Raw genomic sequence first — 19,735 nt, forward strand, 5'->3', positions numbered from 1 at the left:
TCCTCCCAGAGGGAGAGACTTTCGGTGACCTGAGGCCCCATGAAGAGGGCAGGAGGTAGTGCTCCAGTTGCTTAGGCGGGGCCCTGGGAACACGCCGGCCGGGGAGCTCATGGGCTGGGGGTCTCTTCAGCAGGAATCCCAGCCTGTTTCCGGCAGCCCAGAGGCCCCTACAGAGCCCAGGGCCTGGAGCCAGGTGTCAGAGACCCCCTCCTCCGAGGCCAGTGTGGCTCAGGCAGACTGGCGGCAGCGGCGGAAAGTGGAGTCCCCAGCCCCAGGGTGCAGTGAGGTAACACACGCCTTTGTCCCTGAAGACAGCGGGGTGCTGCACTTGGACCGGAGCCAGTCTGAGGGGTCCTCGCACACACCTGCATTTGCTGGTGGGAGCCATAGCCACAGTCACAGGCAGTGTGGGAGACCCGTCTGCACAGGGGAGCACAGGCAGCCCTGCCCTGACAGGGGAGGGGTGGCATGGGGCCCAGAGCTTCTGGAAGATTCTGGAAGCTGCCAGCCCAGGCCCCTGAGGCAGGACTAACCCTACCCCTCTATGTGCTCATCCCGTGCTTTGGTCCTCTTTGGCAAATGTTTGTCCTGTGAATTACCCCATCCCAGGGGACTTTGGGGGGCCCTGAGAACAAGTTCTTGATGCATTGGCCACCAGCAGCTTCTCTCCTGGACTAAAGCCGAGGCCGCAAATGGGAGGACTACTCTTAGAGTTTTGTTCTGGCTACAGAAGGATTTTAATTTGAATATGCTACTAACACTTAAAACCTGGTAGCTTTTATGTAAAAAAACAAAACAAAAAAAAAACAAACAAAAATCTGTATCGAAATGCAGAAAAAAAGTAGGAAAAATGGAAAAAAAAATTGGAAGAAGAACCACCCCGCCGGACACAAGTGATGACCACCTCCATGACACTGACTAGAACTCCCTGGTTTGCCACAAACTCACCTGCCTAACTTCATTCCACGACTTGCAAGCATTCCACGCCTATAAGCATTTGAATCTGCAGCCCCTGAGCTAAAGGACTGCGGTGTTGCTCATGCTCCCCGACCCCACACAGCCACCCCCACTCACACCAAGCATCGTGGAAGGTAGAGGGCAGGTGTTCAGAGACAGAGCAGCCTGACCCTGACCCTTGGTCCAGCAACTGTGACTTGCTTCGACGGAACATTGTACCTTTTGCCCCATCCCTTTTGTGCAATGGGCTTATGGGAGGTTTTGTGATCTTGATCAGCTCTGGAGCACAAGCACCTGCTGGAATCTTCATCCTGATGGTACAGGTCACTCTTCTCCCCTGGAGGGTCTGACACAGAGGCATGTGGCAGCAGGAAGATGCAGGAGGGACCCAAAGTCACAGAGAGGGAGGGTTTTCATACTGGAATGATGACACTTCTTCCTCTCCTCAAATCAGTTCATGGTGGGACCCCTCAAAGGGAGAGAGAGGTGGGCTGGGTGTTCCTGGACAAGGACCCCTCATCCCACCTGTAGCGGGTTCCTGAGAACCTGTATCCCAGCCAGTGCCCCTGGTACTTTGTGCAGCTCCAGAGTCTGAAAAGCAAAGTAATGCGGAGATCTCCTCTGGCTTGTGCCTATCCCGGCTCAGCTGCCCAACGAAGCCAGGGGCAGAAGGATGAGCCCTCAAAGCCATGGGGACCCCAGGAGGGTCAAGGCTCTACCCTACACCCAGGAGCCCTCTTGACTTTCCCATCAGCGTCCAACCCTTCCCCATCACAAACGCCAAAACTGAAGAGGACTTTGAGAAAGCAGCAGAGTGAGTCACGGAAAGAAGGGAAAAGAAGACGGCTTCAGGAGCAGAGGCAGGCCAAGGACTCCAGCCAGCTCATCTCCTAAGGCTGAGCGACCCAGGCATGCCCACTTAGCTGGCACCGTAGACAGGATCCGAGGCCATCGAAGGCTTCCCTTCCCTCTCAGAAGCCTCTTGCCCCTGCCACGCCTTCTGTAGAGTGGGCTCCTAGGAGCAGAGCCTGAGACGGGCATCCTGTGCCCCCAGAGGGAGTGCCCCCAAAGAAGCTGATAGGGAAGAGCGAGAAGCAGGATGAAACCAATGAAGAAGCTTCGAAAGGCCCGATCCTGGATTCAGGCCTCAGCCTGGTCCAGTGGGGGAGCCTTGGGGCACACACTGCACGTGGTATTGTCCCACTAACCTCTCCCCAGACAAGGGGCTAGCCTCATGTCCTCCCACATCAGTGCAACAGTGGGTGTCAGTCACCCGTGTCTTGGGTTGAAACCCACAAGCTATTACGGGGTTCGGCCGCTCCCTGGCTACAGACAGTGTTCGGAAGAAGGAGCCAGCTCCACAGTCAGAGTTCACGGTGCAGTGGACCGACCAGAGGGAACTGGGCCAAGCATTGGCAGTGAGCACTACTGCTCCCCCCAATGACCGCACCCACATGTGACCGACAGACACTCGCAACGCCGCAAGCACACGGCTCTCTATAATCGGATTATGCAAGGGCGGGCTGGCAGAGCCGTGTGTGCCCAGGCAGGGCAGCCTCCAGGCCCTTCTTGCTTTGACTTCGGGCTCTGCTCATCACCCCAGCACTCATGAACTGGGCAAGAAGCGTCAGTTGGGTGGCTGGCCCGCGCTCTGCGCGTCTGACCCCACACCTGTGTGTGCCTGTGGCCTGGTTCGGACTCTGTTCTGGTGTGGGGGGGCATGCCTGTTTCCGCCGCGTGTGCCAAGCTGCCACCATGTGTCTTTGTCCAGGCGTGCGCCCGTGTTGCCACCCGTGTCTGTTCCCAGCTGGACGCATTCCCCAACCCCAGTGCTTTCCAGTGCCCCCTGCACCTGACCCTAGACCCCAGCAGACCAGAGCCACAGACTCAGGAGCCTCTGAAGTCCACCTTCAGTTCAACCTGGGGCAGGTTACCACCCACCCACCCTGGGCTCAGATTTCCAGGTTATGCAGTGGCAAGTAGTCTAGGCACCTCCCCTCAGGGAGCCCCTGGCTGCCCCAGACTCGGGGCTCAAGGCTGGAGGCTTCTACGTGGCCCTCACCCACCCCATCCCATGCCCCTGTCCACAGACTCACGAGGACAGCTACTCGGAGGGAAGCACAGCAGACATGACCAACACTGCTGACCTCCTGGAGCAGATCCCCGACCTGGGCGAGGATGTCAAGGATCCGGAAGACTGTTTCACTGAAGGTACTGCCCTGAGTGGCCCTCGCCAGAGCCTCAGCCCCACCCGGGGGGTGGGGGCAGGACAACCAGCAGCTCCTTGGGGCCCAGGGCCATGTTTCATCCCACCCTGATGCCAGCGCTTGCCCTCCCTCCCCGTTCCTCATGACCCGGGCGGCCCCTCCTTCTACGCAGGCCCTGATGACACCCCTGCCCGCGGACTGCTGGGCTGGGCAGCTGTGGGTCAGCCCCATGGGAGACCCGTGACTCTGCATTGGTAGGATGACAACACGAGTGTGTGACCCCCAGCAGCCGGGGCTCCATCCTCTTCCCCCGTGCCCCTGGCACACGGTGCCTGGCCCATTGCAGGCCTTCTGTAAATACTCACGGGTGGTGACATGTGCCCGTCGTCGGCATCTGTGGCTTTTATGAATTGGTGGTGAATATTCAGAAGGCAACTGGGGATAAAATGAGAGTTTCCCCTCCACATGGCATGTCCTTTGGGGCTATCAATGAGGGCTTTGCCCTTCCCATGGCTCAAAAATTGCAAACATGGAGAAGACCCAGGGACCGAGCTCTCCAGGAGTTCTGGAATATCCCCCCAGGGGGAGAATTTCCCAGGTGAGCAGAGGAGAAACTGGTGCCCAGCCCAGCCCCAGCCTTCCCTCTGCTCAGATCTGCCAGGCCCCTTACCCACTCACTGGATGCCTAGTCCATCCGGTCTTTCCACAGAGTTCTTGCTGAGCATGCGCCCCTGAGGACAGCACCGCGGTGCTCCCTGCTGTCCCATCACACCTGCCCACTGTGTCACCCTGTTCATTACTCCACGTCATAACCTCGTTCTCTCGGTCACCCCTTCCGAGGGGTGGGCATCTGCAGGCCCCAGACTGGGCCTGACCCTTCCTTCCTTCCCCCCACAGGCTGCGTCCGGCGCTGTCCTTGCTGCACCGTGGACACCACGCAGGGCCCCGGGAAGGTCTGGTGGCGACTGCGCAAGACCTGCTACCGCATCGTGGAGCACAGCTGGTTCGAGACGTTCATCATCTTCATGATCCTGCTCAGCAGTGGAGCCCTGGTACCCTCCTGGGGCTGCAGGGTCGTGCAGAGAGGGATGGTGGAGCGGGGAGGGCAGGGAAGGGAAGTCCACCACTGGGAGCTAGGCCAGAAACTGGGGCAGAGCCTCAGCTGCAAATGGGCTTCCCCCGGCCCCTGGCATGGGAGTCAGCTCACAAACTCACATCACCACAGCAGGAACGGAAGTCAGAGCCAGAAGGGTTCACGGAAGCCATCTGGCCAGAACCCTGGGTCCCGCCAGAGGGGAATGATTAGCCCCATTTCACAGTGTACAGCTGGCATAGGTCACAGGTCACCAGCCTCCCACCACCAAGCGCTGGGGACACACCCACGTGCACCTTGTGCAGTTAGGCTATTTCAGTGCAGTTAACGATGCTGCCTGAGATTCCACCGGTAGCTCCCTTCATTCCAGCTGTTCCAGGGTTAGAGGCCGGGCTGTGTAGTTCACACATTGTCATATTTGATCCCAACAACAACCCTGTGCAGAAACATTACATAACCTGCCTAGGATCCCACCACTTGCAAGCCGCGGATGTGGCAGTCAGATTCCGGAGTCCTTTGTCTTGACCTTCCACTTGTTCAATAGGTCTCTTCTAAGTTCTCCTTGTATCTAGTCCTGTGAGCCATGGGGAGCAACAACAGGAGGAGGAGACACCCGCCCCGGCCTCACTGGCTGAGAGTCTAGCTGGGGAAACCAGATTCAGTAGGTTTGAGGTAGTCAGAGATCAGCTTGTGAGAAAGCATTGAATAAGAGTAAATGACTGGGAGGTCAGGGGAACTGGAGCAATCAAGAAGACTTTCTGGAGATAGCAGGTGAAGCTGGACTATGCAGGACAGGGAGGTTTGCTGAGACCAGGAGTAGCAGGGAGGTCCTCTTGGAATGCCCCATGCGGCTCCCAAGCACCCTATTCTGATCTCTCAGAGTCCTTTTAGGAGGAGATGGGATGGCATTGGAGAGGGTTCTAGAAGATGCTGGTGAACGGGGAGATGGGTGGTCAAGAAGACAGAGGACATAACCACTTTCCTGACCCAGGGGAGCAAGCACTTGATATCATTGGGGAGGTGAGAACCCCATGTTTGAGCAACTGACAGGAAATGCTTTGAACCCCAGAGCAAGAGAGAAGGGCACTTTGACCCAAGGCTATGTGCCTCCACTCCATGCCACCTCCTGGGCTCAGGCCTTTGGGAGGTGCCGTGGCTGTCACCCCTGTATCTCTGGGCCTCTCATCCCATCCTGTACTCCCCTCCCCTGTTCCAGAGTGGGCCTAGAACCCTGACTTACAGGTCACATGTTTTACCATTGGCAGCTAGAGCCAGATCTCTGTAGGCTTCAGAGAAGGATGATTTGACAATATGTTAACGAGTTTTGTTTTTAAACAGCCACAAACAAGGGCAGCCAGAGCCATGTAGTCTGGGCTGTGGAGGAAAAACTCAGCCTGGCATAAGTGAGGAGGAGTTTTGGCAAGCAAATGGTGAATCTAATCAGGGTAGACAGCCAAGCACGGTTAAAAAAAAAAAAAGAAAAAAACACGTCGATGATATATTGAGAAAAAGAAGTCTGAGTGTGTTATTTAAAGTTATAAACTCAGTTAACAGAAAGCAAACTATATATCCCTTCCAAATTGTTGAAGGGAATTTTCTTTTAAAGAAAACAGAGCTCTTACAGCAGAAGATAGGAGAAAAAAGAAGGAACAAGGAGACATTAAACCAGGAAACAGAAAATAAGGTGGCAGAGGCAAAAGCAAATATGTTTTAATAATAATGATAACTGGATAAAATTCATCTTTTAAAAATGGAAAGGAATCTGAATGGATTTAAAAAACAAAAAACAAAGACTTCACCTATGTGCTCTTAAATGACAAACCAAAACACTGTCGATCAGAAATAGTAAAAGTAAAATAATAAGATATATCAGGCAAATGCAATCATGACAAAAATCAGAGTGTTTGTGTCTGTTAATGCTAAGCAAGGTTGAATTCGGTGTAAGAAATGTGAGATACAGTGGGTTAAGCCTCTGCCTTTTGCTCAGGTCATGATCCCAGCGTCCTGGGATCGAGCCCCGCATCGGGCTCTCTGCTTGGCGGGGAGCCTGCTTCCTCCTCTCTCTCTCTCTCTCTATGCCTGCGTCTCTCCCTACTTGTGATCTCTATCTGTCAAATAAATAAATAAATAAATAAATAAATAAATAAATAAATAAGAAATGTGAGATAAAACAAAGCAGGTCACAGCTATAATAAAAATAACACTGTTGGGGCACCTGGGTTGCTCAGCAGGGGAGTCTGCTTCTCCCTCTCACTCTCCCTCTTTGTTCTTGCTCACTCTCTTTTAAAATTAAATTTTTTAAAAAGAAATCTTTAAAAGTAAATAAACTATTATGAATATATTTTTGCTTGGGATTGCATAGCACTTATATCAAACAAGAACTATTAGGAAAAAAAAGAAAAAGAAAAAAGCGACAATGATACAATAGTACAGGGAGATTTTACCACACTTTTACTAGTTCCTGACAAATCACATAAAAAGAACAAGACTATGAGAGATCTAAAATATATATATATATATATGTGTAATTAACAAGTTTGATCTAGCCTAATAATAAAACAATAACATTTAAATAGCACCCACTATGTGTCAGACCCTGTTGTAAGCATTTTACAAAGATTAATCCATTTGATTCTCACAATAACCCTTAGAAATGAGTCTGTTATTAAGTCTATCTTACAGATAAGGAAACTGCTAGATATAGCAAAAATAGAAAGATCAAAAAACAACAACAAAAACAATCCTTAGAAGTGTAAAAGTCATTTGCAAACTGTGGATCAAACAGAAAAATAGTTGGATGGTACATTCATGGGTGCTCATTATATTAAAAAGTAAGCAAACAAATAAAATATAAGGGCTACTCATGGGCAAAGATGACAGTGTGTTGTAAGTCAAAGATTCTGATTCAACCAATTCTGTCCATTTAAGATCTAGAAAAATAAGAAAGGAAAATTCGAGGTAGAGGAAAAAAAACTGGCTGGGGGATAAAAAACTAGAAAATAATAATATTGAGAGTACCGCTTGTAAAATGCAGCCAAAGCTGTAATAAGAGGAAAATACATAGGGGCACCTGGGTGGCTCAGTCAGTTAAGCATCCCATTCTTGATCTCAACTCAAGTCTTGATCTCAGGGTCATGAGTTCATGTTGGGTTCCACACTGGATATGGAGCCTACCTGGAAAAAAAAAAAGAGAGAGAGAGACTTAACACTTAGACTTAAAAAAAAAAAAAAAAAAAGAGACTTAACACTTAACATAGACTTAAACACTTTTATTAATAAATAGAAAGAATGCAAATTAATTAATTATTTAACTCAAGAAATTACAAATGTAGCAACAAAATATTCTTAAGGACAACAAGAAAATAATTAATAAAATTTAAGAAACAAATTAATCACTTAAAAACAAATAATAAAACTGATATGAAATTCCAAAGGTGATGCCTTGAAAAGTTAATAAAATAGATAAACCAGTAGCTAATTCTGATCTCTCAACATCTCCAAGGATGGGTTCTTTTGCATTCCCAAGGAAGAAAATAATTCCAGTCCTGTTTAAAATGTTCTAGTGTATGAAGAAAGTTGGAAAGTCTGCACATCCTTTTTTATGCAAGCTAAATAATGCTGATTTTTAAAACCTCCGGTATACCAACAGGAAAACCATGGATTAATTTTCATACACCATACTTATGAGTAGTGTTGCAAAAATCTGAAAAACATGCAGATAAGAACCAGCAATATATTTTAAAAATTAAATAAGTCATACCAGGTATATTCTAAAATGGCAGAATGGTGCCATACTAGGATATCTATGTATATGAATAGGACAGAGATGAAAAAAATGTAATTATCTCAATGCATACCTGATTTTTAAAACTCTAATAAGAGTAGAAATGAAATATATTTCCTTAGTGAAAAATTTGTTCAAATTAACTTCTATTATATCATTAGTAGTAAAGCACTTGAAACATTTGTATGCAAGTCAGGAGTAAGAAAAGGTTGCTTTAACAACGTTTTAACTGTAGTTCCATTATTTTGAATAATAATCTTGAAGTACTAGCCAGTGCAATTAACCAAGAAAAGTAAACATACAAAGTAAAAATTGGAAAACAGAAGTATTGATGTAAATAAAGTATAAAATCAATTAAAATAATGGAAATACATTGAACTGTAGCATTACTTATAGATAATGATTGCTAGAAATATTTTGAAACCTATTAAAAATATTTTGTGGCCAGTTATAAAATAAATACCCAAAGAATTGTTCCTGTGGTTGTTTTTATACTATCAGAAACAATTTAGTCGTAAGTAACATTTCTGGAATAGTCCTTATTTGCTAGACATTGTAAGCACAAAATAACAGGGAATAAATATGACATGAGATGTTGTAAGAGGTACATGCAGAAAACTCTAAAACTTTGCTAAGCACTGTAAAAGAAGACAGACCAATAGGTATACTATAAATATACTCTGGTCTTGGGTAGGGGAACTCCATATTAGGTCCTAATGCAGTTAATAAATTCAGTGCAATAACAATAAATTTGCAACATTTTAAAAGGGAATTTGACAAAACATTGCTAATTTTATCTTGAAAATTACTAAAAATGGCCAGGAGAATTCATACTAATTTAGGAACAGACAGCAATAAAAGCACACAGAGAGGTCCAGTGGACTTAAGTAAATATAGAAATGTAGTTTATATGGTAAAGTTGACTTCTAATCCATTAATAGAGTGTTGTAATGGTGACAAGCTACTCTGAAAAAAAATTAAAATGGATATTTGCTCTTCACCAAAATATATTGGATTTTTAAAAGTGTAATATAAAATAATGAAAGTTCAAAAGACTAAGAAGAAGAAAAGAAGCATCATTATTTCTCTCTAGGCTTAGACTAGCTAAGGGCTTTCTTAACATGACACTGAAAGTTTTACTAGGTGGAAATGATAATAAATGATGTAATTCTATTAAATGATATAACAAATGAAAATAAAGTGTGAAAATCCGGTATGGTAAACAAAAGTAAAGAAGATTTTTTTTTAGTAGGTTGAATTTATTTAATTTGTTTTCTTTTCCAAGTTTTTATTTTATTTTAAGATTTTATTTATTTATTTGACAGAGATCACAAGTAGGCAGAGAGGCAGGCAGAGAGAGGGGCGGGGAGCAGGCTCCCCGCTGAGCAGAGAGCCCAATGCGGGGTTTTATTCCAGGACCCTGAGATCGTGACCTGAGCTGAAGGCAGAGGCTTAACCCACTGAGCCACCCAGGCGCCCCTCAAGTTTTTATTTAAATTCCAGTTAGTTAATACACACTGTAATAGTAGTTTCCGGAGTAGACTTTAGTGATTCATCACTTACATACAACACCCAGTGCTTGCCACGCCCCCACCTTCATACCCATCCACCTATTGAGCCCATCCATCAACCCTCAGTTAGTTCTCTATCATTCAGAGCCCATTTCCTGGTTTACCTCTCCCTTTCTGCCCCCCATGTTTATCTGTTTTGCTTCTTAAATTCCACAAGTGAGTGAAATTGTATGGTATTTGTCTTTCTCTGCCCAACTTACTTCACTTAGCATAATACTCTCTAGCTCTGTCCACATCGTGGCAAATGGCAAGATTTTGTTCTTTTTGATGACTGAGTAATACTCCAGTGCACATACATACCACATCTTCTTTGTCCATTCATCAGTCGGTGGAAAAACTAAACAAGATTTAAAGGCACACAACTGGGATGGAGTGTATAAAACAGTTAACATCTCTGATTAAACCAGATACTCAAGTAAAAAAAAAAAAAAATAGACCAAGAGGCACAGGCAGTTTGCAAAAGGAATACTGCAGATATCCAAGGAAATGATGTCAGCATTACTAGTAATAAAATAATTAAAATGTAACAAAATACAACTTTCATTCTTTAGGCTGGGAAGAGTGACAAAGGAGAAACCCCACCACAGTCAGGGGAGGGGTGAGGAAAGAGCCGACTTGGTGCACTCTGGAGGGAGTGTCTGTCGGTGTCCCCAGCCGGAAATCCTATTCCCAGTCTGTACCCAAAATACACCCTTGACCTGGCATCACAGTTCTAGAAATTTATCCCGAACAGATAATCAGACACACTGCTCACTGAAGTGTTGTTTCTACTAGTGAGAAATTGGAAACAGCTGAAATGTTCATTAATAGGAGTTTGGGCTAAAAACACAAGGGTATATGCAAATAATAAAATATTATGCAGCCTTTTAAAAGAATACTACATCACATGTGTTCACATTATAGAGTAGGTAAACACTCAAAAGACTGTTTAGTGGAAAAGAAATTTAAAAGCAAAATAGTTTATCTTAGGAAACTGTGTCCTCGTATACACACGCAAATAGTGTCAGAAAGAGTTTTGCTCTAAATATTAGCAGGGGTTACTATAATGTCATGAAATCAGAGCTGCGTTCTGTTCTTTTTTATAATGTCTATATTTAATTTTTTGTGCACACATTTTTATAGTGAGAAAAAAAACCCACCTACTTTTCGTCTTGAACAACTTCCAGAGTCCATTTTAGGAACCTGAATTATCCTGCCGTGCTGTCTACACTGACTGATTAGCCACACCTATGCCCGGGTAGTGCACGTCAGGGCTGACGGCATGGACCAGCCGGGCCGCTGTGGCTCATGCGGGCCCCGCAGGCTGGCAGAGAGGCCCATAGTGACAAGCAGAGGTGACTCCCCTGGGCCCCCGGTGACGTGTTCCGTTGCCTAGCCGGGGAGTCTCCAAGCACACTGTGGGTGGGGAGAGGTGGCTTGAGAGGCCCAGGTACGGATCAGGACAGGAGGTACCAGAGGGCACTTGGGAGCCAGCAGAGTTCCTCCGTTGGCTCAGGAATTCAGTTTGAGGCAGAAACGAGGTGGAGAAAGACCCCTGCTAGCGTCTTAGAAGCTCTTGATTCCTGGATTCTGAGGGTTGCAGGAGCTTTGGGCTCCCCAGGATACCTGGTCTTGTTCTTACTGACAAACTGCCTTTGCTAGCATTTACTGGAGTTTTGCTTTCGATCAGCTCTCCCTGGTTTTTGTGTGTTTCCATAAACACGTTGTAAAGGGGGACTTTTAAAGATTGTTATCATTGGACACCAATTTTGTGTCCTATGAAAAGTAGGTAGCTGCATCAAGCACATAGCAAAATGGCAACAAAAGGAGGGTTGGTGGGGTTTGCAGCAGGAAGCCCTGAGCTCCTCCTACACAGGGTCTCCGTGTTAACCCGGGAGATCAGCAAGTTTTCGAGAGATACACTAGCTCAGGATTGAGCCTCACTCTCCAGCAGGAAGCGTTCTCACCACACGCTGTGCTTCGTTGTCCTCATACCGCGTGAGAACATTTCATGAGCCAGGGAAGCAATGCTGTTCTAGTCCAGTGTGACCTCCGAGGGGCCCCTCTACCAGGGCGTCTGCTCCTGCCCTCCTGGGCAGGGCCTCCTGTTAGAGATGAAGTCTCTGGAAGGGTGGGATGGGTGGTGGTTAGAACGTCATGTCCCCCTTGTCTGGCCTGATCTGTAGGCCTTTGAGGATATCTACCTGGAGGAGCGGAAGACCATCAAGGTTCTGCTTGAGTATGCCGACAAGATGTTCACCTACGTCTTTGTGCTGGAGATGCTGCTCAAGTGGGTGGCCTATGGCTTTAAGAAGTACTTCACCAACGCCTGGTGCTGGCTGGACTTCCTCATTGTGGATGTGAGTGAGGCCCAGAAACAGGGAGGGGTGGGGAGACGGGCGGCCAAGGCAGGAAGGAGCTGAAGCAGAGGGACCGGAGGACGGAGGGACAGGGCGGGTGGGAGTCAGCGGGCTGAGGTGAGGCACTCAACTGGGCCACGGAGCATGCAGAGGGGAGGGAGGCCGCCATCTGGGGTCACAGGAGAGCCCCAGGCCCTGCCCATAAGGTTCCCAGGCTGGGAAGGATAGGAACCTGGGTGTGGCCATCAGAACCCCAAATTGGAGAGACAGAGGAGCAAGGGGAGACCTACGCTTCTGGGGAGACGTGACTTACTACCAGGAAAAGTGAGGAGCAGTCCAAGCAGGAGTGCCCCCCCCACGCACACCGCCCCCTCAGGATGGCCAGAAGTCAGGGAGCAGACTAGCCTGTATCCCAGCACTACCCACGTGTGTCGTGAGGTGTCTGTCAGGCCCCCTAGACAGGCGGCCAGTTAAGAACCTCTGTGTCCACACATGGTAGGAGACTGTCTGTGCAGGGGAGAAAGGGAGTCAAAGGCCAGAGGGGACAGGGCTGGTGAAGGGATTCTGGGCAGGGAGGGGCAGGATCTTCTGGGCTCAGGAAGAAGGTACCACTGGGGGAGGGTGAGAGAGCGGTGCAGTCACTAAGGGGCTCTGGGTTGCTCCCCTGGACAACTGGGTAGCTGGCACAGCTTTCCTGCCTGTCCAGGGAGGGTCTAGGACAGGAGGTGGCATGTCTTCTGAGCACCCAGTTGGCAGATAGAATGGGAGGCCTCTGCCCCACAGCCTCCCAGGCCCCAGACCCCTGCTGGGTGCCAAGCAGGGTGAGCGCAGGGCCCAACAGGGCTCCTGAGCACAGGTGAGTGGGAGAATAACCAGAGAGAAGATGAGACCAGAGTGTGGAGTGGCCTGGGGGCAGAGGGAACAGGCAGAGACAGAGGGCTCCGGTGAGGCTCACCGTCTGGTGGTGAAGGGTCCTGTGGAATGGAACGTGGGTCCATGTCTGCAGACCCAGAAGGGCTTTCCAGAGGGCACGCGTGGCTTCCGGGCTTGGCCTCGGGCTCTGCCCACCAGCAGGGGCTGTCCTTCCCATGGTTGCACAAGAGGCCCAAGCCTCTGTTCAGCCCCACACTCGACTCAGGGGCTAAAGGGAAGAGGGGCTCAGCCCAGGTGGGAGGTCAGTCCATGGGTGGCCATAGCAGGAGAGGCTCCTTGGGCTAGAGACACAGATCCAGGTCCTTGGGCCTCTGGTTCAAGCCTCTTTCTATCACCCCAGTGACTGAGAGGATGCTAATGTTGGGGGGAGGGGTGCTGGGGGGCAGAGAGAGCAGGAGGGAGGTCTAGCTGCCCTTACAGCCTGAGGTCCTCAGAGGCTCCCTGAGAGGAAGGAGACCCAGAAGCCTCCTGCCCTGGGGCTGCGAGAGGGCCTGGGATCCTGGCACTGCCCTGAGGCTCCTCACCCAGCTATTCCGGCAGCTTCTCGGGAAGTTGGGACTGCTGAGCTACTCTCCTCAGGGAAGGCAGGAGACAGTTTGCAAGGACTCCAGGGAAGCCCCCCAAGACACCACCTTGAGGAACTCAGGGCTGAGGCCGGGCAAAGGGGACCGTCCAGTGCTTCCTGTCCAGTCCCAGAACTGGAAAGTGAGCCTGTGGAGAAGGAAACTGAGGCTCTCAGCAGAGAGGGGCCTTGCCCAAGGTCGAGGAGAAGGAAGTGGAGACTGGAATCCAGCTTTTCAGATGAGGGCCGTGCTGCCCCCTCACTTCACGGGAAATGCCGTCTTCAGGCCCCAGGGTCTGGAGAAGGCTACTTCCAGAATCAATCCCTGCATTTTTTTTTTTCAATAAGTACTATTGGGTATCTACTATCGTAGGTGCTGGGGATCTCGGGGACCAAAATAGACTAAAACCTCTGCTTACACGGAGTAAGGCAACCGCAAACAAAAACGCACCCAGTAAGCCAGCTTTATACTCGGTTAGAAGCTGACGTGTACCAGGGAGAAATAAGATGCGGAGAACGAAGGGATTAAGAAGGCCAGGGCGCTAGCGAGGGGAAGGTATAGATGCCAACTTTAAATAGGCTGACCAGGTTGGGTTCACTGAGATGACCCTGGAGCAAATGTGAAGGAAGCTGGGGTTAGCCAGGCAGAACCTTCCACACAGAGGTTGGAACAGCAGTGCAAAGGCCCTGTGGTGGAGCATGCCTGGCATACTTGAGGAACTGCAAGGAGGCCAGAGTGGCCGGAGCAGAGTCAGCGGGGAAAGGAAGAGCAGCAGATGAGACAGGATGGCAAGGGGCAGAGCAGGGCACCACCCTGGAAAAGCGTGGGCTTTTATTTAGAATGAAGTGGGAAGGCATGGCGACACTCCGAGCACAAGAGTGGCATGAAGCAACTCCTCTTACTGGAGGAGCCCGGGGTGGGGGGGGGACACCCATGGAGGCAGGCATAAGAGTCAGGAGGCCGTGGCGGCTGTCCAGGGGGGAGGACCGTGGCCTGGCCGGGATGGCGGCCGTGGCGGTGGTGAGAAGTGTCTGGCCTTCTGATGTATTTGGAAGGCAGAGCCAACAGGAAATCCTGCCGGGGTGGACGGAGGGTGTGAGAGACAGAGAGGAGGCAGGGATAACACCAAGGCTTGTGGCCCGAGCAGCTGGAAGGATGGAGTGGCCCTCAGCCGAGACGGAAGGGCTCTGCTGGGGCAGGTGCACAAGCGTCAGTGTCACAGACAGTGGGGGCAAACTGCTGGGAACGAGGGGACAGACTGGCCAGAGCTGGTCGCTGGGCCGCGGGGTCCCTGCTCGCGTCTCCCACCTCCCAAGATGTCTGATGTTGCAAAGTCTGGCTTTGGGGGAGAGCCCCAGGATCGTCTGTCTGCTCACAGTCAGCCCAGGCCCGTCCTTCCTTCCCAAGAAGAGACTTCTTTGGGGGAGGGATGGGCAGGCCCAGGAATCTGAGTCGAAGGAGGGCCGGTGGGGACCGAAAGCCCAGGCTTTGTGTGCCAGCTCCTCCGTGCGGTGGCTGGCTTGGGAATTCGGTTTCTATCCGTAGAACAGGGAGAATGCATCCCAAGTCCACGGGTTAGTGAGTGCACAGAGCAGGCTCTCAGCAAAGACCTGAAAGCTGGGACACACAGTCTCACCCCCAGGCTCCCTGGCCCCAGGAAGGCCAGCCCAGTGTGTGGCGGCCACAAAGACGATGCCGCTGGAAATAGCACAGACTAGACATGGGGAAAGCCTGCTGGCTCTTCACACTGGCCCTGCTTTAGGTGGGCTGGGAGACCCACCACCCGTCTCTAAAGCCGTCCCCATGGCACTCACGCCCACCTCACCTCCCACAGGTCTCCCTCATCAGCCTGGTAGCCAACACCCTGGGCTTTGCCGAGATGGGCCCCATCAAGTCGCTGCGGACGTTGCGTGCACTGCGACCCCTGCGAGCCCTGTCACGGTTTGAGGGCATGAGAGTAAGGGGGGTGACTGCCTTCCTGCCAGGGCAGTGGGAGGGGACTCCACTGAGACAAGCCGGATCCGCTGGCTGACCGAGAAGCCCAGCCCAAAGCTGGGACTGTGGCCCCCCAGCCTGTAGGGGCGGGGTGTAAGGTCTCTAGCAGGAGTGCTGCTGGGCTCGCAAGCAGCCAGAGGGTGGAGAGCGGTGAGACCCCTCCCCATAGGCCTGCCACCTCCTGCTTCTGCTCTGGGGTGGGGGACCATCTGTGTGTGCGCTCTGCCTCCACGGGCCCGCCTGTGTGTGCCCTCCTCCTGGCAGACACAGGCTGTCTTCTTGGTCTGCCATGGGCAGCACGGCTGTGCCAGTCAAGGTGAAGAAGCAAGGAGGGAGCAGCTCTACCCTCACCATCACGCAGCGGATGGCATTTACTTGGCAAACTCTTTCACACTAATTTCTAAGTGCAGAGCCCTATGCATTTTTTTTATTTGTTTATTTACAGCATAACAGTGTTCATTGTTTTGGCATCACACCCAGTGCTCCATGCAGTACGTGCCCTCCCTGTTACCCACCACCTGGTTCCCCCAACCTCTCACCCCCGCCCCTTCAAAACCCTCAGGTTGTTTTTCAGAGTCCATAGTCTCTCATGGTTCATCTCCCCTTCCAGTTTCCCTCAACTCCCTCTCCTCTCCATCTCCCCATGTCCTCCATGTCATTTGTTATGCTCCACAAATAAGTGAGACCATATGCTACCTGACTCTCTCTGCTTGACTTATTTTGCTCAGCATAATCTCTTCCAGTCTTGTCCATGTTGCTGTCTATGCATTTTTTTAATATTTTATTTATTTATTTGACAGAGAGAGATTGATCACAAGTAGGCAGAGAGGCCGGCAGAGAGAGAGAGGAGGAAGCAGGCTTCATGCTGAGCAGAGAGCCCGATGCAGGGCTGGATCCCAGAACCCTGAGATCATGACCTGAGCCAAAGGCAGAGGCTTAACCAACTGAGCCACCCAGGCGCCCCAGCCCTATGCATTTTTTAAGTCACCAAATTTCACCAAAGAATATGTGCATACAAGGCAACTTTAAAAGCCCCACCAAGGCGCCTGGGTGGCTCAGTGGGTTAAGCCTCTGCCTTCAGCTCAGGTCATGATCCCAGGGTCCTGGGATCAAGCTCCACATCAGGCTCCCTGCTCAGCAGAGAGCCTGCCTCACCCTCTCCCACTCCCCTTGCTTGTGCTCGCTCGCTCTCTCTGTGTCAAGTAAATAAGTGAAATCTTTTAAAAATAAAATGAAATAAAAGCCTCACCAAGAAAAAAACATTACCCCGTAATACAGAGCAAGAAAACAAACACGTATGTGCATTTGTGTGCACATGTGTTTTTTGTTTTTTTACAAAACCTGCCCAGTTCTGCTGAGGCTTCAGCAGCCACACCTGTGTGTCTCTTGCTGACCCAGCAGGCCCCATCCCACGGCCCCCATTTGGTTGATGGTTTCAAACTTTGCCCACACCCCTAAGAGGGAAAAAGTCACTTATTCCTGGTGGGAAAGCATTCACAAGTGAATCATCCCACCCTAAGTTCAATGTCTCTTGGGATTGAGGGCATTTGGTTCCCAAGGGCTGTCGGGGAGATGTGAGTGGCCACGGACAAGGGCCTCTGCTGGGGCTGTCGGCCGCGGAGCCACCTCCATGGCTTCCACCCTGTTCATCATGCCTGCTGGGGACCAGGGAACCCTTCTCACCTGCACGTGTCCACGTCACCCGTCCCGGTCCCATGCTCACCACATGGCCCCACATCAGCGTCACTTCCAGTCAAACACCTTCCTGACTCCAGGACGGCTGGACACTCAGCCCTCAGGGGAGCAGAGGCCACCATAAGCCTTTGCCAAGGAAGCCTCCCTGGGGTGCTCTGAGTTTCGACGACAAGACCAACACCAGGGCTCCACGGGGTCAGAGAGCTGCCGCGGGAAGGCAGAGGCCCAGGGAGCGCCCACATCACACCCGCCCCTGCCCTCCCAGCTGGGCTCTCACCACGATGTTGGAGAACTGCCGAAGCCCCCACCAGACATGCCTCACAGAGGTCCCCAGAGCGTCCTTTAGGGAGAACACCCATCCTTCCTAGTAGCAGCAACCCCAAAATAAACCAGAAACGCAGCTCAGAGAATGTGTCTCTGGAGGCCCTTTCCCATCAGACTGCTGGCACACTTGACTAGAGAGACCCTGTTGAAAATTCACTGTGAAGGTCATGAATTCAGGGCAGGACCAGAAGGGAAAGGCAGAGTTTCTGGAGTTGTCGCGGACGTTAGTGTGCAAAAACAACAAAAAGTGTGTGTGTGTTCTCTACCCCCGCCCCACCCACCAACCCCCCCCCCCTTATCTCTCCTTTTATTCCCCATCAGGGCTTCCACACAGGGTGGAGTTAAGTGGGGGAAGCAGGGGCGTGGGTAGGCGCATCTTGAAAAGGGCATATGCTCTGGGCACTCCCAGGAACGGAGCCTCTTCTCTGTCCACTTGAGGTTGTGGTCAATGCCCTGGTGGGCGCCATCCCATCCATCATGAATGTCCTCCTCGTCTGCCTCATCTTCTGGCTCATCTTCAGCATCATGGGTGTGAACCTCTTCGCGGGGAAGTTTGGGAGATGCATCAATCAGACTGAGGGAGACCTACCTTTGAACTACACCATCGTGAACAACAAGAGCGACTGTGAGTCTTTCAACGTGACTGGGGAACTGTACTGGACCAAGGTGAAAGTCAACTTTGACAACGTGGGGGCCGGGTACCTGGCCCTTCTGCAGGTGGTAAGTCCTGGAGAGGGGGGACTTCCTTTCTCCCACTGGCTGTCCAGCAACAGGCACCTTCATCCACAGTGTGGGCAGGAGGGGGACAGCGGGCCCCCTCTGGATCCTCGCTATAGGGTCACACTGCCCAAAGGAAGCTAAGGATACTCCAAAGACTTCTTGGCTCCTTGGGAAGTCCCTGGATTTTCCATTCTAGAACAGGTGCCACATTCTCCAAGACGCATGGCATGGGGGTTCAGCACTGAGGCAGACCCAGCTCCCCAGCCCGTGGCCAAGTTGACAGCCTCACGCTACCAACTTGGCAGTGTGATGACACAGGTTAAAAATGAAAGACCAGAGACACACAGAGGCTGAACTATTAGCCACACAGTGACTCCAGCCTTCTGTTATGAAACACACATGACCCCACCCAGTCCTTCCAAAGTGTCCATTGATTTGTGAGGGTGGGGGCTTCAGTGAGCATGATACAAGAGCATGAAGTTAACCTACAAGTAGCCTTGACCGCAGACAGAGTCGTAACACAGAGAACCATAACTTGCTTCACTTGCTACCCCAGCCTTAAGCCCAGAGACCTGTCTCTAGTCCCCAAAGCAGAGGAACACTCAGTGGGCTCTCATCTGAAAATGTAATGCTCATCTACCCGCTCCTCCAGCTCTCCCTTCAATCCCAGGGGTAGCTTTTTTCCAAAGACTCCCTGAAATATCTCCTAGAGGGCAAGATTAGAGCCAAATCCAGAGAGCCTCTGTCCCAGAGACTTCCCTCTAAATGTCAGAACTTGGAAGGAAAGGCCATTCCAACAAAACGACATAGTGGCCAGAAAAGCAGTCACAAGCATCTCGTCACTTTGGGTGCTCTCCAGCAGCTGGTTTCCAGGGCATGCCCAGCCCTCTCTGCACCAGACAGGGCTTCCTGGCACGGGACGCTGAAGTAGCTTGCCTGCTCTGGGGCAGCCTCAGTTTCCCCATCTGCCCTGCCTGTGTCCGAAGAACTCTCAGACATGAAAGTTTGTATGGGCAGTTGTACCCTGAAAGGAGGCTTGGGGCAGGATTGGCTTTTGCCAAGGACAAAAGTGAGACCCCCCTGGACAGTCAGCCTCACCACCAAGCATGTCTCTCAGGTTCTTCCAGAATCTTCGTAGCAGCCCAGGCAGGGGCAGACAGTGCAGCCAACACCAGAACCCTGTGGCATCAGGCCGCCTCCTCTGCTGCCTTGGGGCAGCAGGCTTGTGTGGGCTCATGGGAGCTGATTGTTGCATTTTCAGACATTTTGCAAGCCGTGGTGAAAAATCAGATTTTATAAACTTATAATTCATTAAGTGATATTAAAACAAAATCATAGGGTGGCTGGCTGGCTCAGTCAGAGGAGCATGCCACTATTGACCTCAGGACTGTGGGTTCAAGCCCCATGTTGGGTGTAGAGATTACTTTAAAAAATAAAATTAAAAACAAAATTCACTATTACCACCTATTATCATGTATGCCCCTGAGGTTGTTCATACGTGCTGTATCCATACAGTGGAGACTATAAAGCCCCACTCCTATGTGTTTCTTCCCA

At 50.7% G+C, this 19,735-nt stretch overlaps 1 protein-coding gene across 2 annotated transcripts in view; it reads left to right on the top strand.

Annotated features, from left to right (window-relative positions):
• Nucleotides 1–19,735, top strand: part of SCN5A (sodium voltage-gated channel alpha subunit 5) — a 95,374-nt gene that overhangs the window by 65,001 nt on the left and 10,638 nt on the right. The window contains exons 18-23 of one of the 2 annotated variants that reach the window (XM_046003336.1): nt 131–286; nt 3,048–3,168; nt 4,062–4,216; nt 11,778–11,951; nt 15,282–15,404; nt 17,900–18,181. In XM_046003336.1, coding sequence (XP_045859292.1) covers nt 131–286; nt 3,048–3,168; nt 4,062–4,216; nt 11,778–11,951; nt 15,282–15,404; nt 17,900–18,181 — 1,011 coding nt within the window. The remainder of the gene's footprint in view (nt 1–130; nt 287–3,047; nt 3,169–4,061; nt 4,217–11,777; nt 11,952–15,281; nt 15,405–17,899; nt 18,182–19,735) is intronic. The other variant, XM_046003337.1, reaches the window with a different exon arrangement.

Source organism: Meles meles, chromosome 4 (assembly GCF_922984935.1).
Source record: "Meles meles chromosome 4, mMelMel3.1 paternal haplotype, whole genome shotgun sequence".
Lineage (NCBI taxonomy): Eukaryota > Metazoa > Chordata > Mammalia > Carnivora > Mustelidae > Meles > Meles meles.